This window comes from Aotus nancymaae, unplaced genomic scaffold (genome assembly GCF_030222135.1).
Source record: "Aotus nancymaae isolate 86718 unplaced genomic scaffold, 86718_ANA_hifiasm-v0.15.2.pri h1tg000040l, whole genome shotgun sequence".
In the NCBI taxonomy this organism is placed as follows: domain Eukaryota; kingdom Metazoa; phylum Chordata; class Mammalia; order Primates; family Aotidae; genus Aotus; species Aotus nancymaae.
Window position 1 is genome coordinate 10,626,589 of NW_026988454.1, and position 25,191 is coordinate 10,651,779.

General features: G+C 42.3%; 1 protein-coding gene and 1 non-coding gene across 3 annotated transcripts in view; both read left to right on the forward strand.

The window, feature by feature from the left end:
- Positions 1-6,317: 6,317 nt before the first annotated feature.
- The window catches only part of TMEM242 (transmembrane protein 242), a 29,821-nt gene continuing 10,947 nt past the window's right edge, over positions 6,318-25,191 (forward strand). The window contains exons 1-3 of one of the 2 annotated variants that reach the window (XM_064360517.1): positions 6,318-6,455; positions 7,072-7,172; positions 11,859-11,996. In XM_064360517.1, the coding sequence (XP_064216587.1) occupies positions 6,368-6,455; positions 7,072-7,172; positions 11,859-11,996 (327 nt within the window). In that variant the 5' untranslated portion in view covers positions 6,318-6,367. The remainder of the gene's footprint in view (positions 6,456-7,071; positions 7,173-11,858; positions 11,997-25,191) is intronic. The other variant, XM_012451696.3, reaches the window with a different exon arrangement.
- Positions 19,670-19,776, forward strand: LOC135268475 (U6 spliceosomal RNA). Its single transcript, XR_010336792.1, has one exon. It is a non-coding gene; the product is annotated as a U6 spliceosomal RNA (small nuclear RNA).

Sequence of the window (25,191 nt, forward strand, 5' to 3'; positions counted from 1 at the left end):
TGTGACCCCTGGGAGATGTGCCTCTTGCTTTTGAAGTTTTTTTGTCTGGGCCTCAGTTGCTGAGCCTACTTCCAGAAACTAGTCCCTGCCCGACAGGCCCCCTCTGAATTCCGAGACAGGACAGTCTGACTTCCGCATATGTGCAGACCAACCTCTTAAGCCCTCTATATCCACATTTACAGTAACAGCTGATATTCAGAGAAGTGACTTAAAGCACTGCATATTTTTTAAGCAAGAATTAAACCATATTTTACCTTTTAAAGCAGAAAGTAGAAGACCTAGAAAGAATATCAACCACAAAGATTCAAACAAAAAGATATTTTGATGAAATTCTTACTTAGAAAATTAAGGGTTATGGAACTATAAGCTCCAATAAGCCAAGGATTGTTCCTCTTTACTTCACTAGAGTAAAACAGCCCCTAAGACCATAAGAGGTGCTCAGTAAATACTTGCTGTATCAATAAAAAATAAAGTCAATCTAAACATGGTATTTGGTCAGAAAAGGTCTTACTACTTTATATGGTCATGCTTTCATCATATATGTGACAATGCCTGTTTTTAAATCATTTTCTATTTTACAGTCTTTACATATCAGAATAGGATAGATTAATAAAATACAATAAATATAATATGCATTTAATGACGCAAGTGGTTGATATCACAGATTTCAATAGTAAATGTGAGTATAACATATGTCCTTGTATATTAAATACTAGCAAAATGATAATGCATAGATGGAAATATGTTTGGCTTTTGGGAATGCTAAGAGTCTTTTCTATAACTGGGACACACACAGGACTAAAAATAACAATGCTTTACATTGCCAGAATACTCAACAGTTTACAAAATGCTTGAACATCTGTGATCTTATTTGATCCTCACAAGAAGATAGAGAAACACAGTTAAAGGAAATTATATGCATCACTCTTTTGTGAAACGATTCTAGTGGCTTATGAAATATAACAGCTCTCAAAAAGATTTCTAGTCTGTCATTAACAGTAACAATTCAACTGATAGCACAGAAAGAGATAGGAAAGATACACTCTACAATAAGAAAAATGGAATGGAGGAATATATAATGGCAACTCTCATTTACTGTGATAAAGACAGACATATTATTCAACCTGAGACAGTTACAGAATATGATTCTAAAGGATAAGTAATGAGATACCAGAAATGAGTAATGAGACTCAAGCTTTGCACTCAAGCTAGTTTCAGCTCACTCCAGAGGAATTATTACCATATTTCGCATTTCTACAGCGCAGTATTGATCGTACTAATGCCATTTCAAAGGAGCTGTAGCTCTGGGGATTCAGAGCAGATACTGGGAAGAATTCAAGAGGCCCAAGAGCAGCAAACTGGAGGGGGCAGATATCACGTGGGCTCTCAGGCCAGCTGAGAGCTTCTCCTTATGACATAATGCATCTTGCTCTCTCGTACCCTTGCTCTCCAAGAATGTTGTCACTGGGTATCCTGCTGGAGAGTTTGATGAGTTACCCTGGAAACCTACATAATATTTCTATTTAAACAGAAATCCATCTTTTAAACAGGTGATACATTTTTAAAGTATTTTATTGTTTTCCTTCCCTTTTTCCCTTTTTTCTCACAGAAGTAATACATATCCCTTATTAAAAATGTTGCAAATATTATAGAAATATATGAAAATGTGGCTTTGGTCGGCATTTTACTTACTAAGGCAGAAAGCAGAAGAGATACAGATAGAACACTCACTTCCTCCTTTCTGTCAAAGTGGTCTCTGTTAATAATTTAGTATAAAGTCCAGATTTTTTCTACACACACACTTAATCTGGCAATAACTTTTAAAGATCTCTGCACCATATATATATATATATTTTTTTTTCTTTTTCTTTTAGACAGAGTCTCACTCCGTCACCCGGGCTAGAGTGTAATGGCACGATCTCAGCTCACTGTAACCTCTACTTCCTGGGTTCAAGCGATTCTTGTGCCTCAGCCTCCTGAGTAGCTGGGATTACAGGCACCACCACCATGCTTGGCTAATTTTTATATTTTTAGTAGAGATGGGGGTTCACCATGTTGGTCAGGCTGGTCTCAAACTCCTGAACTCAGGTGATCCGCCTGCCTCAGCCTCCCAAAGTTCTGGGATTACTGGCATGAGTCACCACACCCAGCCTATACTTTTGACAACTATCTTATATCAAACAGGAGTGAGAATGATTTGACCCTTATCAGATTTTAAAAATCAGTCAGCCTCATACATTAAACATGGAGAGATTGAAGATCTGAAGAAATGTTTTAAAAAGTGACGGGGACAAAGTCCATCAGAGTTCAAAACCAGCGAGAGCTCGGGCTATCCAAATTCTGGGAACTGTAAAGCTAACAGGTTTCTAGCTGTCAAAATTTGAAATAGAATCTACAGGAGCCAGAAAGTTTGAAGTAAGAATGTGGTCAAATGTGTCCCTGATATGAACTTTCCGCTGACTAAAACAAACACCAAAATAGCAACAGCATCCGTCTCAGATAAACCTGCTTTCCCAGCAGCCTCCTTTGCTTGCAAGAGATTTCCGTTACATTTTTCTAGAAGAGCACCATGCTTCCATGGAAACATCAGTCCTGCTGCTGCTGCATGAAGCACCAAAGCTCTGCGACTTTCTAACCTCTGGTTTCCACGCTTGGAAATGCTGCCCTGCTGTTTCAGAACTCAAGCCCCTATCTTGCAAAGAAACTGTGCGTGGAAGGTCTGCAACTCACCTGTTTGGAGCCTATGTCATATCTTTCTATAGAAATGAGTCTAGGTGGGATTGTGGAATTCTTAGAGCAGTGCAGTTAATCAAATTGTACCCAAAGTACCCAACTGGGTGTCCTGTAGAGATATGAGACCTTGGGAAACATTGCCTTTTTTTTTTTTTTGAGACAGAGTCTCACTCTGTCACCCAGGCTGGGGGTGGTGCAATCTTGGCTCACTGTAACCTCTGCCTCCTGGGTTCAAGTGATTCTTCTACCTCAGCCTCCCAAGTAGCTGGGACTACAGGCACATGCCACTCCACCTGGCTATTTTTTGTATTTTTAGTAGAGACAGGGTTTCAATATATTGGTCAGGCTGGTCTTGAACTCCTGACCTCATGATCCACCCGCCTCGGCCTCTCAAAGTGCTGGGATTACAGGCTGGGATTACCCTGACTGGCCCGGGAAACATTATTTTTAAAAAATGTTTTCTTTCGGCATTCCAACTTGCGATGCCTGAAATTTGGTCTTATCTCAGGGCCAGGGACTTCCCGTCCTAGTGCATGGCAGGCTTCCAAGGCTCTGGAAACACCATCTCCCAGGATCTGGCACAGAGTAAGTCACAGGGTAGGCGCTGGGGGCTAGTGAGAAATGGGGTCGCAATACTCTCCACCAACAGGTCTCGACCAAGGAGCTCGCCTCAAAATGCAAATTGCTCACCTAAGGCTGAAGTGTAAACCATTGTTTGTGTCAGTTGCCTTTTCAGCCCTGTGTATATTTGGAAAACAAGCTTTCAAGTAGAAAAAAGAGATTGTCTTTTACTTTGGGGATTTCGAAAGAAGGAAGAGGTTTGTGAGCTGCAACATCCAGAACAAAGCAGACACCAGTCTCAGGATGTGCAGTTACTTTCAGTGGAGATGGGCTTCAGAATGCAGGACTCTGTAACTTCCCTAGATTTAAAGATCTATCATCTTCCTTCTGTTCCTTACTGTAAATAGTGATATAACCTTTAAATATTATTATTATTATTATTATTTTGAGACAGAGTCTTGCTCTGTCATCCAGGCCGGAGTGCAGCAGTGCGATCTTGGCTCACTGCAACCTCTGCCTCCTGGGTTCAAGCGATTCTCCTGCCTCAGTCTCCTGAGTAGCTGAAATTACAGGTGCTGCCATCACACTCAGCTAATTGTTGTGGTTTTAGTAGAGACAGGGTTTTGCTGTGTTGGCCAGGATGGTCTCAAACTCCTGACCTCAAGAGATCTGCCCTCCTCAACCTCCCAAAGTGCTGGGATTACAGGTTTGAGCCACTGCACCTAGCCTAAACCTTAAAATAAAATAAAAAGTTTCTGTCCTTTTCTAGGGGGATAGCAAAAAGGGAAAGTGGAGGAGTCTGCACTTTTTTCCCTAAGCAGACTTGGGAAAGCAGATTTCCAAGTGTCAAAGTGTACGGTGTGGATTTTAAGAGGTGTCATTGTGAGAGGAAGGCACAGAGAAGACGTTCTCCAAGTGGAACCAGTGGCAACAGCATCACCTGGGAACTGAGACATACACGCTCTCAGGCCCCACTGAGTCACAGGCTCTGGGAATGGGGCCCAGTAAGCTGAGTGCAATAAGTCTTCCAGGTGATCCCAATATTCAAGCTCACACTTGAGGATCACTGGCACAGTGGATAAGGAAGGACCTGCTTTTAAATCCTGTCTCTGCCACTTAACAGCTGTGTGAGCTTGAGCAAGGCAGTCTTTCTGAGTTTCTGGAGAGGAGTGAGATAACGTACCTGAAGCACTTGGTGCAATGTCAGATACATAGAAAGCGCTCAATACATGTTAGCAGCTATGGTCACTATTACATATGAGGGGGAGGAAAAAGGAAAGGTCCTTCAACAAATTAGCACAGCATTTACCAGCTTAAATGCCCTTTCAGATACTGACATTGTGTTTCCAGGAAATCCAAAGGTCACATACATTCTGTGTGATCTCATCCACACAAAAACTGGAACAGAGCAGTCATTCTTTATCATCAGAACCCCCATGGAGCTTTTACATTCTGCCCTGCCGCCTGCCAGTCTTCAGAGCCGTCATCTCCCGTGGCAGACCCTGGTCAGCCATCATTTAAAAAAATCCCCATAGGCAATGCTGCAAAACAGCTGCTGGAATCAATGGTGGTAATAGTTAGAGCTAACATGTATTGAATATTTATGTGTGCCAGGTACTGTGCTAACTTCTTTATAGATGTTGCTAAATTTCATTCTCACAGCAATCCTATGAGATAGGTACTATCAGTTTTGGGGCAAGGTCAGGGGAATGGAGTTTTGCTCTAGTTGCCCAAGCTGGAGTGCAATGGCCCGATCTTGGCTCCCTGCAATCGCTGCCTCCCGAGTTCAAGCGATTCTCCTGCCTCAGCCTCTGGAGTAGCTGGGATTACAGGCGAGCACCACTAGGCCCCACTAATTTTTGTATTTTTAGTAGAAATGGAATTTCACCATGTTGGCCAGGCTGGTCTCGAATTCCTGACCTCAGGTGATCAGCCTGCCTCAGTCTCCCAAAGCGCTGGGATTACAGGCGTGAGCCGCCGCATGGGGCCTACTATCAGTTTTTAAATTTTACACATGAGGAAACTGAGATACAGAGGGGCTAACCCCAAGTTCACACACCTGAGAAGCGGTTTAGGCCCTGAGCCAGGTTTGAGCTATTAACTGCACTTCACTGATGCAAAAACAGATGCATTCATTTACTCATTCATCCAGCATGCATTTATTGTTCGTGGCCAAGTAATACCTGAAAGCTGGGGGATATAAACTGAGCAGAGTCCCATCTCCAACCTCAGGGAGCTCATGCCCTCCAGGGATGGGGGACGGGACAAATAGCAGAGAGATCATTTCAAAAGATGAGGCTGTAAAGATTTTCCATGGCCACTAGCCTCCTCCTCTCCATGGCCATTTACAGAATGGGCAAATCAGACTGAAGACCAGGCCTGCTAGCGATCAACGTTCCCGGCAACTCTGCAGGCCCTTCCAGCGGGCCTCGCTCTCCTCGCGGGAGTGTAGCTTCATTCGGTCATCCCGTGTGTATTCCACTTTCAGAGGGAGGCCGAGCAATCTCACCGGGACGACGGGGGCCCTCGTCAAAGAGCCGGGCGGCTGGCTCTCCTCCAGGGAGAAACCCTGTCACTTACATCTTTCCTCACCACTGTTAGGAAGTTTCCCAGAAAAGTACAGACAGAAGACTGAGGCCTGCGTTTTAGAATCGTGGAATGTTAGCGTTGGCCAAATCGTTGGACATAATGTAAGTTTGGTCGGGAAAATGAGCTCCAGGTCTCACAGCAGGCGGGGCCTGGAATCCTGGCGCAATCTGCGAACCTCACTGCCTCCTGTAGTCGGGGCTGAGCGTTCTTTAAAACAAAGTAATCCCTTAAGTCCAGCAATGACTACCTTGGAGAAAGCAAGTGATCCTCCCTGGGAGACGGCCTTGGAGGGCAGCCCCCACGGTGCTGGGCACACCACGTCTTCCCCGCCCCGGCGCGGGAGGAGGGTTTGGGGACAGCGGCCTCACCCCGGACTCTTCTTGAGGTTGCACTGGAGGAGGCGGCGCGGAACCTTTCTCTTGCGTCTCGCTCTCGCTTCCACCCGGGCCCAGTTGGAGCCGGACGCGATAAAGGCGACCTAAACATGGAGACAGCGGGCGCTGCGACTGGGCAGCCAGTTTCTCGACTGGAGGCTCCGGGGTCCACGGATGACCGGCTTTTCCTGGTTAAAGGTAAGGTGTGCTGTGGTGAGGTGCAGGCGTCGGGGCGAGCTAACCCCGGGCCCTGGCTTGCGCTGGAGCGGGCATTCCCACACCCATCCCGCTCTGAGTGCCCTTAGCTTGGGCTTGCACCTGAGTTTAGCCCGCGGAGTCGGGCAGCCCGGGACGGGTAAGTCGCTTGCTGGGTGGAGTCTCCCTTTGGGCGGGGCGGGGGGCAGATCCCGCGAGCTATTACTATCCCTGGCGTGCCATATTTTCCCTTCACCTCTGCAGTTGTTCTCGAACCTTGCCTTTTCTGATTGCCACCGTCTCTCTTTTCCTCCCTGTGAGAAACTTCACACCGTGGTCCCCTGGGGAGAGGTGAAGGGAACCTGAGCCTGTTCTCTGCGCTTGGGAATAATAACTCGGAATGATCCCAGGAACCAGAGGTCGTGAGGTCACGCGGGTTTCTCAGCCACTGTCATTTACTAACTGTTAGCAAGAGCTGCTTAGCCATGGTTTCTTGAATTTCAAAAAGTGATTTTGATTGTAACTCGAATAGTATTTTAAACTTACTTTTCTACATCTTTTTAACCTCTTTTTATTTAATTTTTTAAATATCCCCCCTCCTCCCCGAAACTCTTGGCAGGTGGAATTTTCCTTGGTACTGTTGCTGCAGCGGGAATGCTTGCAGGATTTATTACAACATTATCATTGACGAAAAAGAAAAGCCCTGAATGGTTCAATAAGGTTGGTGACACTGAAATCCATTCATAACATTGTTATTGTTGTTTACAATATGTGGCAGCTTTTGCATAGAAAAAAATAAGGAAAATATTGATGGCCTTTCACATTGCTTTAAGATGTGAATTTATATACGCTCATGGATTCTAGAAATATACAAATTAACCAACGGTCTTTATTTTCATTTAGAAAAATATGTGCTTTCTTAAATTTTAGCAGAACAAGACTGAAAGCTTATCTGGTACATTTCCTATTCACAACATGACTTTAAATCTAAATCTGGGCCAGGCGTCTGGCTGACGCCTGTAATCCCAGCACTTTAGGAGGCCAAACGGATCACCTGAGGTCGGGAATTTTAAGACCAGCCTGGCCAACAATGCGAAAACCCCTCTCTACTAAAAATACAAAAATAGCCAGGTAGCTGAGCATGGTGGCACACTCCTGTAGTCCCAGCTACTTGGGAGGCTGAGTCAGTAGAATCACCTGAACCTAGGAGGCTGAGGTTGTAGCGAGCCCAGATCGCACCACTGCACTTCAGCCTGGGCGACAGAGCAAGACTGTCTCAGAAATAAATAAATATTCACACAAATAACTGTGTAATTACAGTTTGATGTGTGCTGTGGAGGAAAGTTGTTATGTAAAACATAAAACAGTCAAGTTTCCTTTCCACTTACATTTATCTTTAATAATCATACTTAAGCCTTATTGATACCATAATGGCAAGAGACCGCCTTTAAAATGTGCTTGGATCCCCTCTGAATGGTCTAAGCTTAGTTGGAGCTTCCTAAATCACTGCTATGGACCTTGTGGATCATTTTCTCTCCATGTTATAGAATGTTTTTCAGAATAGAAATAATATTTTGTGGCAGAAATCAGAGTAGTGCTTTAACAGTAGAGTTTTGGTTGATTTCTAAGCCTAAGTTATCATGTTAATCCTTGGCTCACTGATCCTTTTTAATAATCTGATGAAAACTAGGGATTCTCAGGGGCTGGGGGAGCACATACACATATTCACAACTTTCCATCCTATTTTTTTGTTCTGAGATTTGATCATCACAGATACCCTTCAGGGTCTAACAGTGGTTTTCAAACTGTGGTCCACAGAACCCTGCTAATCCTTGATCCTTGGGTCCATGAAGTCAAAACTATTTTCATAATGATACTAAGATGCTTGCGCTAATGGTACAGAGGCAATGGAGAGTAAAACTGCTGATACCTTGATATAACCAAGGCAGTAGCTCCAAACTGTGCTGGAAGTCATTGTGTTCTCCATTACTAAGCACCTGTATTTTTTAGAGCCAGCATTACTTAAGAATATCCTCGCTGAAGAAATAAAATAGTTAATTTATTAAAACATGACTCGATTAAACCTCTTTTTAATATACTATGTAAAGGGAAATATATAGAGCATTTCTATTTTATACTGAAGTAAGATGTTTTTCTCTAGGAAAGCAATTGAATTGCAAGCTAAATTAGCCCCTTTTTTCCTATAGAATATCATTTTTACTTGAAAGAACAACTGACCAACTGTGGTTATTCAGAAGTGGGTATTTGACAGACATTTTGATAATGAACAAAAAGCCTGTCTTTTCAAGCAAGCGATTGTCAGTATTTATTGCCCCTGATAAAAATCAGGCTTTCATGTGAAAATTAGATTTTAGAAAACTTTTATCTGCCATCATGAGCTTCACAGTTGCTCAATATTTAATGGTTTTTCCAATGAGATTTTATGGTGATATTAATGATGTGTTTTTTAAAATACTGTTTTAACAGTGTCAACAATTGAAAATCTATGTAACTTGAAAGACCTGTATGACCAGTATCTTCTGAATGAGCATGATACATGGAATAAAAGTTCATTCAAAGTACAAAATAGACTAATGGATTTTAATGTAATAAATTACAAAAAAAATTATTGTTCGACTTCATGTTCCACGTTGCAACTAATATTTATTAAGTTATTTGTTTTGGTATATTATCAGAGAAGGAAAGCTATTACAATATTCTTCCATTTTCCAAAGACGTGACCATATATCTCTGTGAGGCCAGGTTTTATTCATTTATTTTCACAAAAGATAATATCTTGCAACAGATTGACTATAAAAGCAGATATGAAGATTCATCTCTCTTTTGTTAAGCTAGATCTTTAAAAGAGTAACAGGCCAGGTTTGGTGGCTCATGCCTGTAATCCCAGCACTTTGGGAGGCTGAGGCGGGCAGATCACTTTAAGCAGGAGTTTGAGACCAGCCTGGGCAACATGGTGAAATCCCGTCTCTACTAAAAATACAGAAATATACAGAAATTAGCGGGGTATGGTGGCATCCACCTGTAATCCCAGCTACTTGGGAAGCTGAGGCATGAGAATTGCCTGAACCTGGGAGGTGGAAGTTTTTCAGTGAGCTGAGATCATGCCTCTGCACTCCAGCCTGGGAGACAGAGTGAGACTCCATCTCAAAAAATAGAAAAAATTAAAAACAAAAATAAAGAGTAACAAAAATGTAAAACATTGTCTCTCTTTGCACAGTTTTGTTTTGGAAAAGTTATTTTTCATAAAAAAAAGGCCTATATTAGTCTAGAATGATTTACTATTTTTAAATTACTAATACAATTTAAGAATTTCTTAATTTTAATTTTGAATACATTAAATGTTGATAAATACAACCCACCTAATTGAAAGTCTTTAGGGTCCAAATATAAAGGGATCCTGAGAGCAGGGAGTTTGAGAACCACTGTTTTAGATGCTTCGGTCTCCCTCTGGGAAAACATTGGAATTAGAGTATTATCACTTACCCAGACTTTGTTTCAGAGGTAAAAATGGTTTGTAGGAGCACTCAGAGACTTTGGAGCACACAGTTAATGCATTTATACTGAGCAAGCACCAGTTTACAAATCTCACTTAGGCAGTGTACTTCACAGTTGCCACCTGGGAAGTTATAAAAATAAATATTTTAAAAATGTATTGTACATGTTATGAAAACACAGCCAGATATTTTGGTGATCCAAATACATCAAAATATTGTATCAGATAAGAGTGTTCTCTGTAGGGGAAATAATTAGATTGAACATTCATTTTAAAAATTCATTTGATTGCCAGGCACGGTGGCTCACGCCTGTGATCCCAGCACTTTGGGAGGCCAAGGCAGGCAGATCACCTGAGGTCAGGAGTTCAAGACCAGCCTGACCAACATGGAGAAACCCTGTCTCTACTAAAAATCTAAAATTAGCCATGTATGGTGGTGCATGCCTGTAATCCCAGCTACTTGGGAGGCCGAGGCAGAAGAATTGCCTGAACCCAGGAGGCGGAGGTTGCAGTGAGCTGGGATCGTACCATTGCTCTCCAGCCTGGGCAACAAGAGTGAAACTCCCTCTCAAAAAAACCAAAAAACATAAAATTCACTTGATTTAAATAAAATTCATCTCAGGATTAAACTGAAGAAAAGCTAAAATTGCGAACCATATTTGTAAGTATATAGTTGACCTCTGACAAACTGAACACTTAGGTTAATTTTGTCACCTGCTTTTTCAAGGGTTCTGGTAAGTGGTAGAAGATAAGGGGCACTTGTATCTTCAGGCCCAAGAGGTATTATAAATACAGAGTTCTCATTTAGAAAATAATTTTTCTGTTTCATCTTCGGGATTCTATATACCCTAATTGCAATGTGATTTGTTAATTTCAATTTCCATATACAGATGCCTTAATTTTAATTTAAATTAAAAAAAAGAATGGGTCAGTGAGGAATAGTGTAGCCATATATACATATATGCACATGTATGCTAGCATGTGTGTATGTGTCTAAAGATCTTTTAAAACAATGTTATTTTTTGGCAAGTCAGTCTTTTCCTGCAGCAAGTCAGCCAGTGTTCATTTTGAAAATTTTGAACATGGTATCTGAATGTCATGTGGCATTCTTCCTCAGAGAATAAAGCTTGTGACTAGCTTTTTAAAAACTTAATGGAACTTAAAAAAAACTAAAATAATGTAGAAAAAAACTTGATGACAGATCAACGTTTAACAATCAAGTTTCCACTAAAATTCATTTTGGATATAGGCAATAGCTAATAATAACTCATTTCAGGCTGAGGTGGGAGAATTGCTTCAGGCCAGGAGTTGGTACAAGAAAACAAAAATTAGCCAGATGTGGTGGTGCACACCTTTAGTTCTAGCAACTTGAGAGGCTGAGGTGGTGGGGGCGGGGGTTGCTGGAGCCCAGGAGTTTGAGGCTACAATGAGCTGTGATCATGCCACTGCACTCTAGCCTAGGTAACAGAGTGAGACTCTCTCAAAATAAATAAATAAGAACAATATAAAGAAAGTTATTGTAAAAAAGAAAACACTCTAGTAAATGGAAATGTATTTCCAGATGGAAGACAGGATGTTATAAATTTGCTATCTCTTATCGGATTAGGATTAATGTCATTCTGCGAAAATGCCAATGAATGGGGGATAGAGAGATCTTGACAAAATGGTCTAGGATTTTTCTGGAAGAATTAACAGGCAGTGTCTTGCATAATCAAATATTTGTGAGTCAGAAAGCATGCAGTTATTAAGTAGTAAAGCTAGAATTTGACCTTGGGTTGATCTAGCTTCCCAATATCATGTTGCTTGCACAGGGAGAAATTTGCAAACACTCCCAGAATGCTTATTCTTTCTGCACTGATTGTTTTTACCTGAACCTTTCTGTCTCATTTCAGGGAAGTATGGCCACGGCTGCATTACCGGAGAGCGGGTCTTCCCTTGCCTTACGAGCTCTGGGCTGGGGCTCACTGTATGCTTGGTGTGGGGTTGGTGTAATTAGCTTCGCAGTCTGGAAAGCTTTAGGAGTTCACAGTGTGAGTAACTACAGTTTTGTCACTGGTATCTAGATGTTTATTCTGCTTTCTGTGTTCTAAATTCTCCTGGTTTTCAAAGTTGCATGTAGTTTGGCCACTGTCTTGGGAAATGATGACAGAGTATGTGACTAAATTCTTACTAATAACTGGACAACTTCTTATTACTAATAAATCAGCCAGCTAAATTTTTGAAGGTGGTAAAACTTCAAATATTATTAATGACTAATTTATAGCTAATGTCCTATATAAATTGACATTAGGGCAGGTGCAGTGGGTTATGCCTATAATAACCCACTTAGGAGCCTGTGACAGGCAAATCAGTTGAGCTCCAGAGTCCAAGACCAGCCTGAACAACGTGATGAAACCCTGTCTCTACAAAAAAAGTAGCTGAGTATGGTGGAATAGACATGTAGTCCCAGCTACTCAGGAGGCTGAAGCAAGAGGATCACCTGAGCCTCGTAGGCTGAGACTGCAGTGAGCAAGATCACTGTACTTCAGGCTTGGCGATGGAGTAAGACCCTGTCTCAAATAAATAAATAAATAAATTGACATTAGCTATTTGTTTAATAGAATTATTAATTTGGAGCAACTTTCTATGCTGTTTGACATCATATATATAAAATCTTAGTAAAAAAGTTAAAACATTTTAAAAATAATTATTTAAATTATTAATGTGTTATTTACACATTTTTGGAAAAAAATCCTAAAAGCTTGTGTGTGTGTGTTGTGTGTCTATGTTGTGTATATATGTAAAATTTATGCCTCAAGCTACAGAGCATTACATAAAGAATTGACTGCCTTCTTTTTTTTTTTAAACAACTGGTTGCAAGTTCTGTGGACTGGGCCCTTCGTGACCGGTGAGAATTGGCAGTAGTTTGAGATAGGTGGTGGCGGTAACGTTGATGAAAAGAAATTCTGGATGTATTTTGAAGGTCAAGTCAGCAAAGATTTGTTGTCGATTAGATGTGGAATGTGAGAAAGAGTGAAGTTAGGCTGTCATCAAGACTTTTGGCCTGAGCAACTGGAGGATGGGTGGGGAGCAGTGTGAGGAACAGGCATTGGGGGATAACGTCAGGAGCTCGATCTGCGACTTGTGAGGTTGACACATCTGTTTTATAGCGAGATGGAGAGCAGTAAGCAGTTAGACATAGAAGCTGAGAGTTAGGGGAGAAGTACAAGGTAAGATTTAAATTTGAGACTCATTTAAAGCGATGAGACTAGATTAACTCACCAAGGCAGTGAAGGTTGAAAGAAAGAAGAGGTCTGAGGAAGGAACTCTTGGTTAGAGGTTGGGGAATGAGGGGAAAGTACCCTTGAAGAGGGAAATCTCCTTGGCTTGGTGACATAGACACCAGATAAAGAAAACATTTCAAGAAGTGAGTGTGCTGTATGCTGACAATAAGTTACATAAGAGGAGAACTGAGAATTCACTGGTTCTGGCAGTGTGACAGCCATTGGTGAAATGGTGGAGTAAAGCCTGAGAGATTCAAGAGAATAGACGAGAATCAGAGGCACTGTGTCTAGGTGAGTCTTGAGTTCTGCCACAAAGTGAAGGACGGAAATGGGATCATAGATGGAAAAAAGAAAGGGATCAAGAGATAGTTTTTTACTTGTTGTATTTTAAATTGGGAGAATTAGCAGCATATATATGCTGATGGGAATGATTCAGCAGGGAGGAAGAAACTGGGGCGAGTTGGCAGGGTTGCAGGAACAACCTCACAGGCATTATTGAGCTTTTCATATTTTGTTTAATTGTAAACAAACATTACTGTGCTTTTCACTCAGAATACATGGATAGACAGATGAGGGTGCTTTTCTCCTAGTCTAACCTTTTTTTTTTTTAATTGATTTTTATTTTTTTATTTTTTGGAGACAGAGAACTTCCTCTGTCGCCCAGGATGGAGTACAGTGGCGCAATCTCGGCTCACTGCAGCCTCCTGGGCTCAAGCCGCCCTCCCACTTCAGCCTCCTGAGTAGCTGGGACCACAGGTGCATGCCACTATGTCTGGCCAGTTTTTTTTATTTTTCCTGGACTCAAGCAGTCTTCTGCCTCAGCCTCCCAAAGTGCTATGATTAAAGGTGTGAGCCACCACACCTGGCCCTAACCTTTATTTTTGAGTTAACTTTGCTGGCTAGTCATTGTAATGCTGAATTAGAGATTTCTTGAAAAAACAGAAAATCTATGACTGAAAATTTTTTCATGATTTTTGCTGTTAACCTCAATTTTGCTTTTGACCAATATAAAATCTCTTCCTCCATTTCAGTCATTGTACAGACATTTTAGACATAGCAGATTATTTAATCTTCATAATATATAGCAGATATTAATATCCCCCATTTTATAAATGAGGAAATTGGGGCTCAAAGAAGTTAAATCACTTGCCCAAGATCACACAGCTTGTGATTGGCAGTGTCAAGATGTAAACCCAGGTCTGAATCTTCAGATTATTAAGTAGTACTTAGTAATAAAGTTATTGAGCTTCTACTTCCTATAAAAATGACAATTTGCTAGCACTTTGCATGAACTGTGTGGAATTGATACATAGTATTTTCAGTGCTTAGTAATGTGGCTCACAAACTTCATAGTAAAATTTTAAGGTATTTGAAAATACAAATAGTCTGACTTAGAAGAGTCAATCCTGGTTTTCATAAACCAGTAAAATTAGGTTATCTAAATTATACACTTGATAATTTGGTGTTTATGGACTAGACTGTGCTAGAATAATCCAATTGTTAATTCATAATTATGGAATTTCATTTCACATAGAACACCTATATTAAATATAAACATACATTTGCATTTCAAATGATTGCCAGGTGGTATATCATTTAATCAGAGGTTCCAAAGAAGGAAGCTATCTTGTTAGCAAACAAAGCAGGGACATTTGCCTAGCATTGAAGATGGGTAGAATGTGAACTTCGTTTTATGGCACTAATACGAGGATTGCAGCCTAAATAAGATATTTTGGTGAGAAAAAAATATTTTCTGGTTTTCACTACTGAATATAAGAATATGTGGAATCCTTTTATGTTGCATGTTTATGTCTAACTAAAAAGAGAGACTGCATGTACACTGTCTCCCTACATATAGATCATTAGGCCTATCAGTTTGATCTCCATGTTTGAGAAGGCCCACAGAATAATGAACTCACTGATACCTTTTCAAGGACACATCTTTTAAAGGTAGTAGCGTTTATTAATTTGCTGGTTTGTTCATTCTAACATCATTTGGGGGCCTCCCCTGAGCCATGCACTGTGCTAAGACAGGGCTACCCAGTAGAGTGGTAAAAGCCTTACCTGTTGACTTTCTAAGCAAAATCTTATAGATGACCCTGTGCTGAGGCTTGCAGACAGCAACGTGGTATATTTAACTCTGCGTTTAGAGAATATTGATGATAATTGTGAGGTTACCCTGAGTCCAGTAAGAACTTTTGTCACTGTGTACTGTCTCATCTTTTTATGACTAAGAAAACAGTCTCAGTCAGAAAATATTGAACAGAAATGGTCCAAGTCTACATACTCAATCAATAATTAATGACGTTCCAGATAAATGCAGGTAAATCAAAATCAACTCCAGTGTCAAATTTTAAGTAGCTAGCTTGAACTGTATTAAATCTCTGATAGAAACCCAGTTCCAATACAAAAGGGTGCCATCTGATGGCTAAGCTAGAGCAGCTTGATGGAAGTGCTGGTAGTTCCTATTTTAATTCACAGCTACATCTACTGGCCTAAAAGGGAACATGTTTAAAATGCTTAAAGTGAAATTAGTTCCTTAAAAGTATTTTGGTTTTACTGTTTGTTTATTCATAATTATTCTGGAATTTCATTTCACATAGAACACATATAATAACATTAAATATAAACACACATGTGTATTTTGCACAATGGCATGTCATTTAATCAGAGGTTCCAAAGAAGGAGAGGTAGGGGAAGATGTCTTGTTAGCAGACCAAAGCAGATAAGTTTGCCCACCATTGGCAATGAGGAGAAATCAGTGCCAGTTCAATATTTACCCTGCTCCCCTGCCCAGCCTGGCCAGCAAGCACGTCTTGACCATTCAGTTTGTGTTCATTGATTACTTTCAAATATGGCATTTTATCATTTGATTATGATTAAGATAGCACTAATCTTATTGCAATAACTTAATTGTGGAAAAAAAGATGAACATTTCCTTTGGGTTTATAGTCTCCTAAATCAGCTGTGTACATGATCCTGGGAATGCACGCTGGGGCACTATGATGAGGCCAGGTGAGTGCACGCTGGGGCACTATGATGAGGCCAGGTGAGTGCACATGGGGCACTATGATGAGGCCAGGTGAGTGCACGCTGGGGCACTATGATGAGGCCAAGCGAGTGCACATGGGGCACTATGATGAGGCCAGGTGAGTGCACGCTGGGGCACTATGATGAGGCCAGGCGAGTGCACATGGGGCACTATGATGAGGCCAGGTGAGTGCACGCTGGGGCACTATGATGAGGCCAGGCGAGTGCACATGAGGCACTATGATGAGGCCAGGTGAGTGCACGCTGGGGCACTATAATGAGGCCAGGCGAGTGCACATGGGGCACTATGATGAGGCCAGGCGAGTGCACATGGGGCACTATGATGAGGCCAGGCGAGTGCACATGGGGCACTATGATGAGGCCAGGTGAGTGCACGCTGGGGCACTATGATGAGGCCAGGCGAGTGCACATGGGGCACTATGATGAGGCCAGGTGAGTGCACGCTGGGGCACTATGATGAGGCCAGGCGAGTGCACATGGGGCACTATGATGAGGCCAGGTGAGTGCACGCTGGGGCACTATGATGAGGCCAGGCGAGTGCACATGAGGCACTATGATGAGGCCAGGTGAGTGCACGCTGGGGCACTATGATGAGGCCAGGCGAGTGCACATGGGGCACTATGATGAGGCCAGGCGAGTGCACGCTGGGGCACTATGATGAGGCCAGGCGAGTGCACATGGGGCACTATGATGAGGCCAGGCGAGTGCACGCTGGGACACTATGATGAGGCCAGGCGAGTGCACATGGGGCACTATGATGAGGCCAGGTGAGTGCACGCTGGGGCACTATGATGAGGCCAGGCGAGTGCACATGGGGCACTATGATGAGGCCAGGCGAGTGCACGTGGGGTACTATGATGAGGCCAGGCGAGTGCACGCTGGGACACTATGATGAGGCCAGGCGAGTGCATGCTGGGGCACTGATGAGGCCAGGCGAGTGCACATGGGGCACTATGATGAGGCCAGGCGAGTGCACCATGGGGCACTATGATGAGGCCAGGCGAGTGCACGTGGGGTACTATGATGAGGCCAGGTGAGTGCACGCTGGGACACTATGATGAGGCCAGGCGAGTGCATGCTGGGGCACTGATGAGGCCAGGCGAGTGCACATGGGGCACTATGATGAGGCCAGGCGAGTGCACATGGGGCACTATGATGAGGCCAGGCTAGTGCACATGGGGCACTATGATGAGGCCAGGCGAGTGCACATGGGGCACTATGATGAGGCCAGGCGAGTGCACATGGGGCACTATGATGAGGCCAGGCGAGTGCACATGGGGCACTATGATGAGGCCAGGCGAGTGCACATGGGGCACTATGATGAGGCCAGGCGAGTGCACATGGGGCACTATGATGAGGCCAGGTGAGTGCACATGGGGCACTATGATGAGGCCAGGCGAGTGCACATGGGGCACTATGATGAGGCCAGGCGAGTGCATGCTGGGGTACTATGATGAGGCCAGGTGAGTGCACGCTGGGGCACTATGATGAGGCCAGGCGAGTGCACATGGGGCACTATGATGAGGCCAGGCGAGTGCACACTGGGGCACTGATGAGGCCAGGCGAGTGCACATGGGGCACTACAATGAGGCCAGGCGAGTGCACATGGGGCACTACAATGAGGCCAGGCGAGTGCACATGGGGCACTACGATGAGGCCAGGCGAGTGCACATGGGGCACTGATGAGGCCAGGCGAGTGCACATGGGGCACTATGATGAGGCCAGGCGAGTGCACACTGGGGCACTGATGAGGCCAGGCGAGTGCACATGGGGCACTAGATGAGGACAGGCGAGTGCACACTGCGGCACTATGATGAGGCCAGGTGAGTGCACGCTGGGACACTGTGATTAGGTTGTTTTATCAGGACAGATAGTTTAAGTTTGGAGAATAGTTGAGGTAAATTATCTAAAGAATTCTTGTACTAACTGGTAATTCCCTAACTATCAAAGAAGAAAAAGAAACCTTGCTGTTTACATACAGTTATTTACATGTAACTCAAGAGCAGTGACTTTTAAACTTTTTTACCTTTTATTATTTGTAGTAGGTATTGATACTTGAAGGATTCTTAAGAGGTTTAGGAAAAAAATAAATAAAAATAAGTAAAATTTTAAAAAAGAGGTAGGTTATTTATAGCTAGACTACCTTGACTTTTTTCCTCCCCTTAAAAGGGGAAACATTAGATATCTAAATAATTCCTAGTTTGTATGAGTAGAACTTTATCAAGGGTGTATGTGCTATGTCTGTGGACCTGTGCTCTGTGTTTGCGAGGAGGTGGTTATCTCAAAGGATAACCTTTATTGTGGCTTCTAGAGAATGTATTCATGATGCCTAGTGTAGTAGGAATTTATAGATAATTTATAGCTGTTGTTCTCATAGGAGCTGAAACCTCAATTGTAATAAAAACCATAAATGAAAATGTTCCTAGTTATTGTGAAATACTTTAAATTGTCCAGAGATTTAAATTTTAAAATTAATATATAAATGAAGGGAGTTTTTGATTTGTTTTTTACCCCTTTAGCATGGGATAAGAAGTATTTACGTTAGTCTGGGCATGGTAGCTCATGCTTGCAATCTCAGCACTTTGGGAGGCTGAGGCAGGAGGATTGCTTGAGTCTGGGAGTCTAAAACCAGCCTAGGCAACACAGTGAAACCCTGCCTCTACAAAAAAATTTTAAAACTTAGCTGGGCATGGTGGCACATGCCCGTAGTCCCAGCTACTCAGGAGGCTGAGCTGCGGGAGGAGTACCTGAGCCTGGCTAGGAGGTTGAGAGTGTAGCAAGACAAGATTACACCACTGCATTCCAGCCTGGGTGACAGAGAGAGACCTGTCTCAAAAAAAAAAAAGTATTTGTCTTTTATATATAGAGAGAGAGGACCTTTTTACTCAAAATTTAAAAAAAAAAAACTGTCGGGTATTTTTTGTAAAGATATGTACACATTTAAAAAAATCAGTGTAGGAAAGTACAAAAAAAGAAGCAAAAATCACCAGAAATCCTACTAAGTTGTAATCACAATTACAGTAGAAACATCTTTTTGGATCATCTTGTGTAGGATATTCATAGAACTGTAGAGAAATGCTGTTTTACTGCCTGCTACTCTGGAATCTTTTTTCACTAAACAGTCACAGGAACATCTTTGCACAGCAGAATATATAAATCTCCATCACTTTTAATCACTACATGGAACTCTATTGTATATTACAGTCTATTTAATCAGTCTCCTGCCAATGGCATTTAGATTGTAATTTTTTGCTATTAAATACCATAGGGAACCTGTAGGCATACATCTTATTGTAGAAGAGATGCTATTGTTTGTTGCGTCAAAGTGCATTTTATAAATGTTTTTGATATTTATTGCTAACCAGCCCTCTAGAAAAGTTTATACAATTGTGCTCGCTTCGACAGCACATATACTAAAATTGGAACGATACAGAGAAGATTAGCATGGTCCCTGCGCAAGGATGACACGCAAATTCATGAAGCGTTCCGTATTTTCTTTCGTTTTCTAATGTCCAAGATTGGAGAAACTGAGGCTCCTTTAACTGAAGTCACTGATCCCGCTAAGGAATGTTCCTACATCCAACCCCATTTCCACCTCCACCTCCAAAAAAAAAAAAGAAAAGAAAAGTTTATACAATATAGAATATGTCAGAAATGCATGAAAGTTTCCTGGCATCCTTGCCCTGAGTGGCTTCTGATTGATAGAAAATAATCTACCCCCACCCCCAACTCTTTTTCTTCCTGTATCTCTCCTGAGCCCCTGCTGCTGGAAAGGCTTTAGGGAAATGATTTGTGATTGGAATCTTGCACACCTTTCCTGGGCCCTGTCTTGCCTCTTCTTTTGCTGATAGATGTTGCTGCTTTCTCAAGAGCCCAGACCTCCTTTTCTTTAAAAAACAAAAAGTAAAATGTGAATAAAACAGATATATTTTAAATATGTCTCTATACATGGACATTATACTTTCCTATGATAAGAGAGAGTCTTTAAGGGAAGTAATATTGTGTCTTTCCTCTAGGACAATATTGGATGCACTCTAATAAAATTTATTTTCTTCAGTTTTTTTTTTTATAGCTGCTCCTAGGTGTAATTTTTATGATAATATTTAAGCTCACTTCTTAGTAACCTCATGACCAGCTTGAGGGCTTTAGCTAATAATTACAATCAAATTTCTTTTGGCTGTTTGCTAATTTAAGTTTCACTGGTAGTCTGCTGTTTCTCTTATTAGTACATTTATTCCTGCATTATTTTTACCTATTCATCTCAAATGAAGCAGCATGGTAGAGTGACTGTTAGAACCCTATATGTAAATGGTAAAACTGTGAAAAAGCTTAGAAATGTTGAACTTTGACAATCTCTAAGGAGGGAAATAGACTTTCAGTGCTATATACTTTCATTGACTTAGATTAAAGATTAAAAATAAACCTGAGTCTCCTGGCCGGTTGTTTTAATGGCAGCCACTTTTGAGGGATCTGCAGGGGAAGTCTGAGAATCAGCTGATACATTTCCCTCTGCCTCCTTGCCTAATCTAATTTCAGTGCTTCTGGAGGTCTCTACCAGCTTCTGTCTCCAGGAAGCAAGCCTCAGTTTCTTATTCTGATACACATCAGTGTACTCGGCCTCGCTTCCGCTTCTTCACAGTGCTCGCTGGAACTCTCAGAGCAGTCATCATGATCCTGCAGAGGTAGTTCCATCTGTCACCCTCTTGGGCCTTCAAACAGCTTGAGGACTGGGGAGTATTTTCCCAGAATTGTTTTTAAATGAATTGGAAGTAGCACTGAGCATCAGTGAGGAAGTTCAAGTCAGCGGTGACAAGAACATCTCTATATCCCTTATTCCCCATTCTGTTGCAGCTCTAATAGGCTTAACATCGTAGTGGGGAGAGGCACTTGATGTAAATGTGGACAAGCAATTTGGTGACAGAGAACGTGAATCACAGGGACCTGCTCACTTTAAAATGGACAATAATGACCAATGTACATTTTTAAAAAGCCAAGCGGGAGATCAGCTATTTTGGCATATTTCCAAAATATCTCTTTCATAACTCACCAGTTTCCTTGTATAAGTAAAATAGGGCCCCAAGCATTTTATAAAGTGGGAATTTACGACAAGGACTCGGACAAATCAGTTCTGCTGTAAAAGCTTTTTTGTTCGGAGGTCTGACACAGATCAGACTTTGTCATCTTGATAATGTTCTCAGCTGCATCCCACAGGAGGAAGGTAGCCTTGATTTCACTTGGATTTTCTTTTTCTTTGTCCTTACTTCTTAGACCGAGCTTAGAAAATTGGGCACACATTAGCAGATCTCTCTAAAATAAAGCATTGTGGACTGAAGACTGATAGCATTTGCTTTCCCCTTAAGCTCAGTTTTAAAAGCTACTTATGATTGATTGGTCACTTAGAAATATCTAAAACTGCGGATGGAACAGTATTGTATTTAGTTGATATGTACAGTTTGTAAGTATTCACTTACCAGAATATCAGAAAATGATGTTCTCTCAAATGGATTTTTCTACCTGAAATGTTTCTAACAATTTTAAGAAGAAATCATTTTTCTAATGTGCTATGTATTTTTCCACTATGTAAATTGCTTACCATTTAACTTTTTCTTGATGACTCAGATCAATCATTTATTGTTTGCTTCTTATACTGACAGATTCTAGGCTTTTATAGTTCTTTCTTCTTTTTATGAGTTTTCCTGATTCCTGTTTGGCTCTTATCTGTAACTTCCAACTGTCCCATTTATTTGTGAAATGCTGCTACTTTATGCACAGTTAGTTACGCTTAAGTTATGCTTAAGGTTCTTTTTTTTTTTTTATTCCCCATCTTTCCTTCTTAACAGGTTCCAGCCACTGATGCCTTCATTTACACCCTGAGCCCAGGCCCATGGGCCCCTTGCTGGACCCAGGTGCTTGGATGTCCTGCAGGCATCCCATGTGTTCCTCAGTGAACTGTCATTTGTCCCCAATTGCAACCTACTCCTAATTCATTCTCCCCATGAATAGTAGCATCACCCACAAAGCTGCCCAGAGAGAAAAGCCAGGTGGCCATTCCTGACCAGTCTTTCTCCCCGCTGCATCTAATTGGTCACCAAACCTTGCTTCTCCTCAACCCCCACAGCCGCTATAGTTGAGGGCACCTTCTTACTCCGAGATGATTCTGACAGCTCTCTGTTCTCCCTGCCTCCTGCCTTGCCTCTCTGCAGCTCTTTCTCCACACTTCTGCTGGGGTGCTGTGGCCTTCACCTTCTCTGGGCTTACCACGCACACTGCCTTTCTTCCTGTTAACAGGGATGAAAGGTCCATGCTGCTGCCAGAGGCCCACCCCTGCCATTTAGGCATTAGATCCTGCCCCTTATCATCTACAAGAGACCTTGCCCTCATTGTTATCCTCAGCCTTAGCTGATTGTCATGTGTTCCTTCTCTGCTGCGGTGTGTACAGACATGCTCTAGTTTCTCCCACCTATAAAAGTTCTCTCTCGAGATTCCTTAGCCTCCTCCAGCTACCAGCCTATTTGTCTGCTCCCCTTTACACAAAAAAAACTTCCCAAAAGAGTTGTCTGTGGTCACTGTCTCCACTTCCTCTCCCTTCTGCTCTCAGTCCAGCTCCTTGCCCCACCGCCGCACTGGAATTGCTATTAAGGTTGCCAGTTCCCTCCTTGTTGCCAGATCTTACTTTATCCTCTGTTACTTGCCCTCCCAGCAACGTTTGGCACAATGGAGCCCCCCCACCCCCGACCTCCTGAAACACTGTCTGTGGCTTCCGAGATACCTTCCACCTCACTAGCCACTTTCCTTGTCTCCTGGGCTAGCCCCTGCCCTGGCCAGCCTCTAAACATCACTGTCCAGTAGCTCCTACTTAGACTCTTCTGTCCTCCATCTGTCCTCAGCCCCTTGGCTCTTTCATCCAGTCCCTGCCATGTTAAAGCAAATGGTACAATCTGATGCCATCCAGATATATAGCTCCAGCCCTGACCTTCAGATTGGCATCTCAGCTTTGTATTATGCACCCTCACACATGTCTCACAGGCGTGTCAGACGACCCATGTCCCAACTAGAGCACTTGATTTCAATTTATTCCCAACTTGCTCCTCCCTTGTCTTCCCCATTTCATAAATGCTGCCATCATCCCATCCTTCCACTTCAAACCAAAAACTGTGGTGAGAATCCTCTTGGATTCTCTCATTTCCCTTCGTTCCTGTCATCTGATGCACGCAAGTCCTGCTGGTCAGCACTGCTGCTGAACACGGCCTGCCTCCCTTCATCTCTCCACATCCATTCATCTATTGCCTAGTGTTTTAAGAGTTTCCTGTCTAGTCTCCGGCCTCTTCCTTATTCCCTCTGGAATTTTTTCTCCACACAGCAGCCAGAGATATTATTAAAATGTCAGTCAGATCATGCTACTTCCTTATTTAAAACCCTTCAGTGGCTTCCTCTTGAAGAAGGTTTACATGACGTAGCCTCACCGACCTCACTGACCTCATCTTGAACCACCACAGTTGCCTACCCTGTCCATCCCCGCTGCACTCCAGCCCTGCCAGCCTTCGTATTCCTTCAGCACACCGACCTGTTCCTGCCTAGGGCCTTTATTCCAGCTTTGCCCAGGAAACTGCTTCCCCAGGTCCTTGTATTGCTGGCTGTTTGTTGCTATCCAGGGTTTCAACCCAAACTTAGTTCAGAGTAGCTTCTCCAGATGTCTTCATTCCCACCACCCAGTTACTCTCTGAAATTATCCTATTTTCTTTGTAGCACCTCTTGCAAAATGAGATTATATTGACTATTGTCTTGTTTTATCAGTCTTCACAAAAAGAATGTAAATTCTGAGAGTAGAGACCTCCTTTATCTTGGTCATTGCTGCATCCTCGTACCTGTAACAGTGCCTAATGCACTGTAGGTGTTTAGTAAGTATTTATTGAATGCAATCTGATCACATCGCTTCTACCATTTTATTTCAGTGGTGCTCTCTTTTTTTGTTTGTTTGTTTTTTGACAGTCTCGCTCTGCTGTCCAGGCTGGAGTGCAGCAGCACAATCTCGGCTCACTGAAACCTACCTCCTGGGTTCAAGCGATTGTCCTGCCTCAGCCTCCCGAGTAGCTGGACTACAGGCGCACACCACCACGCTGGACTAATTTTTGTATTTTTTATAGAGACAGGGCTTCACCATGTTGTCCAGGCTGGTCTCAAACTCCTGACCTCAAGTGATCCACCTGCCTCGGCCTCCTGAAGTGCTTGGATCACAGGTGTGACTCACAGCACCCAGCCTAATGAATTTTAATTTCCTTGATTTCCATGTTTTATGCCACATTATAAGTTTTCCTTTTTAATGATTAATACAAGTGGCTCTTTTGCATTACATCAAAAATTATGTATAAGATGCTGCTTTCAAAGAACAAAAATGTGATTGGGGTTATTTATTAGAAGAGCTTGCCAATTCACTTTATATTTAAATACCATAAACAGGAAGTTATCCCTGTGTTGTTTGGATTGATGTTTTGCCTTTATTCTATTCTTTGTGGGCCTCTGTTGGTCTTTCCTCCAGCCTTCCCAATGTTGTTGACAAAGGAAAATATTTTCATGTGCTGGGATTTGCAAAGACCCCCATGTGAGAATTACTGAGCAATAGAATTAGAGCCCACTAATTTATTTTAAAACTACAATTTGTATTTTATGATTTTTCAAATCATGAAGATGACTTTCAAAATAATTGTGTTTATATAATGTTCCCCTTGCATGCTGGTGAGTTCATGGCTTATTTCAGATCAGCTTATAATAATTAACACTGCTTTCATTGTATCCCTTTTTAAAGTTTTCCAAAGAACAAAACATTTTTAAATAACTTTAAAGGATAAAAATAGTCTCTACCACTGCATATTTGTTTCACTGCATTTCTAGCACCGTAGGTTTTTTTTTAACG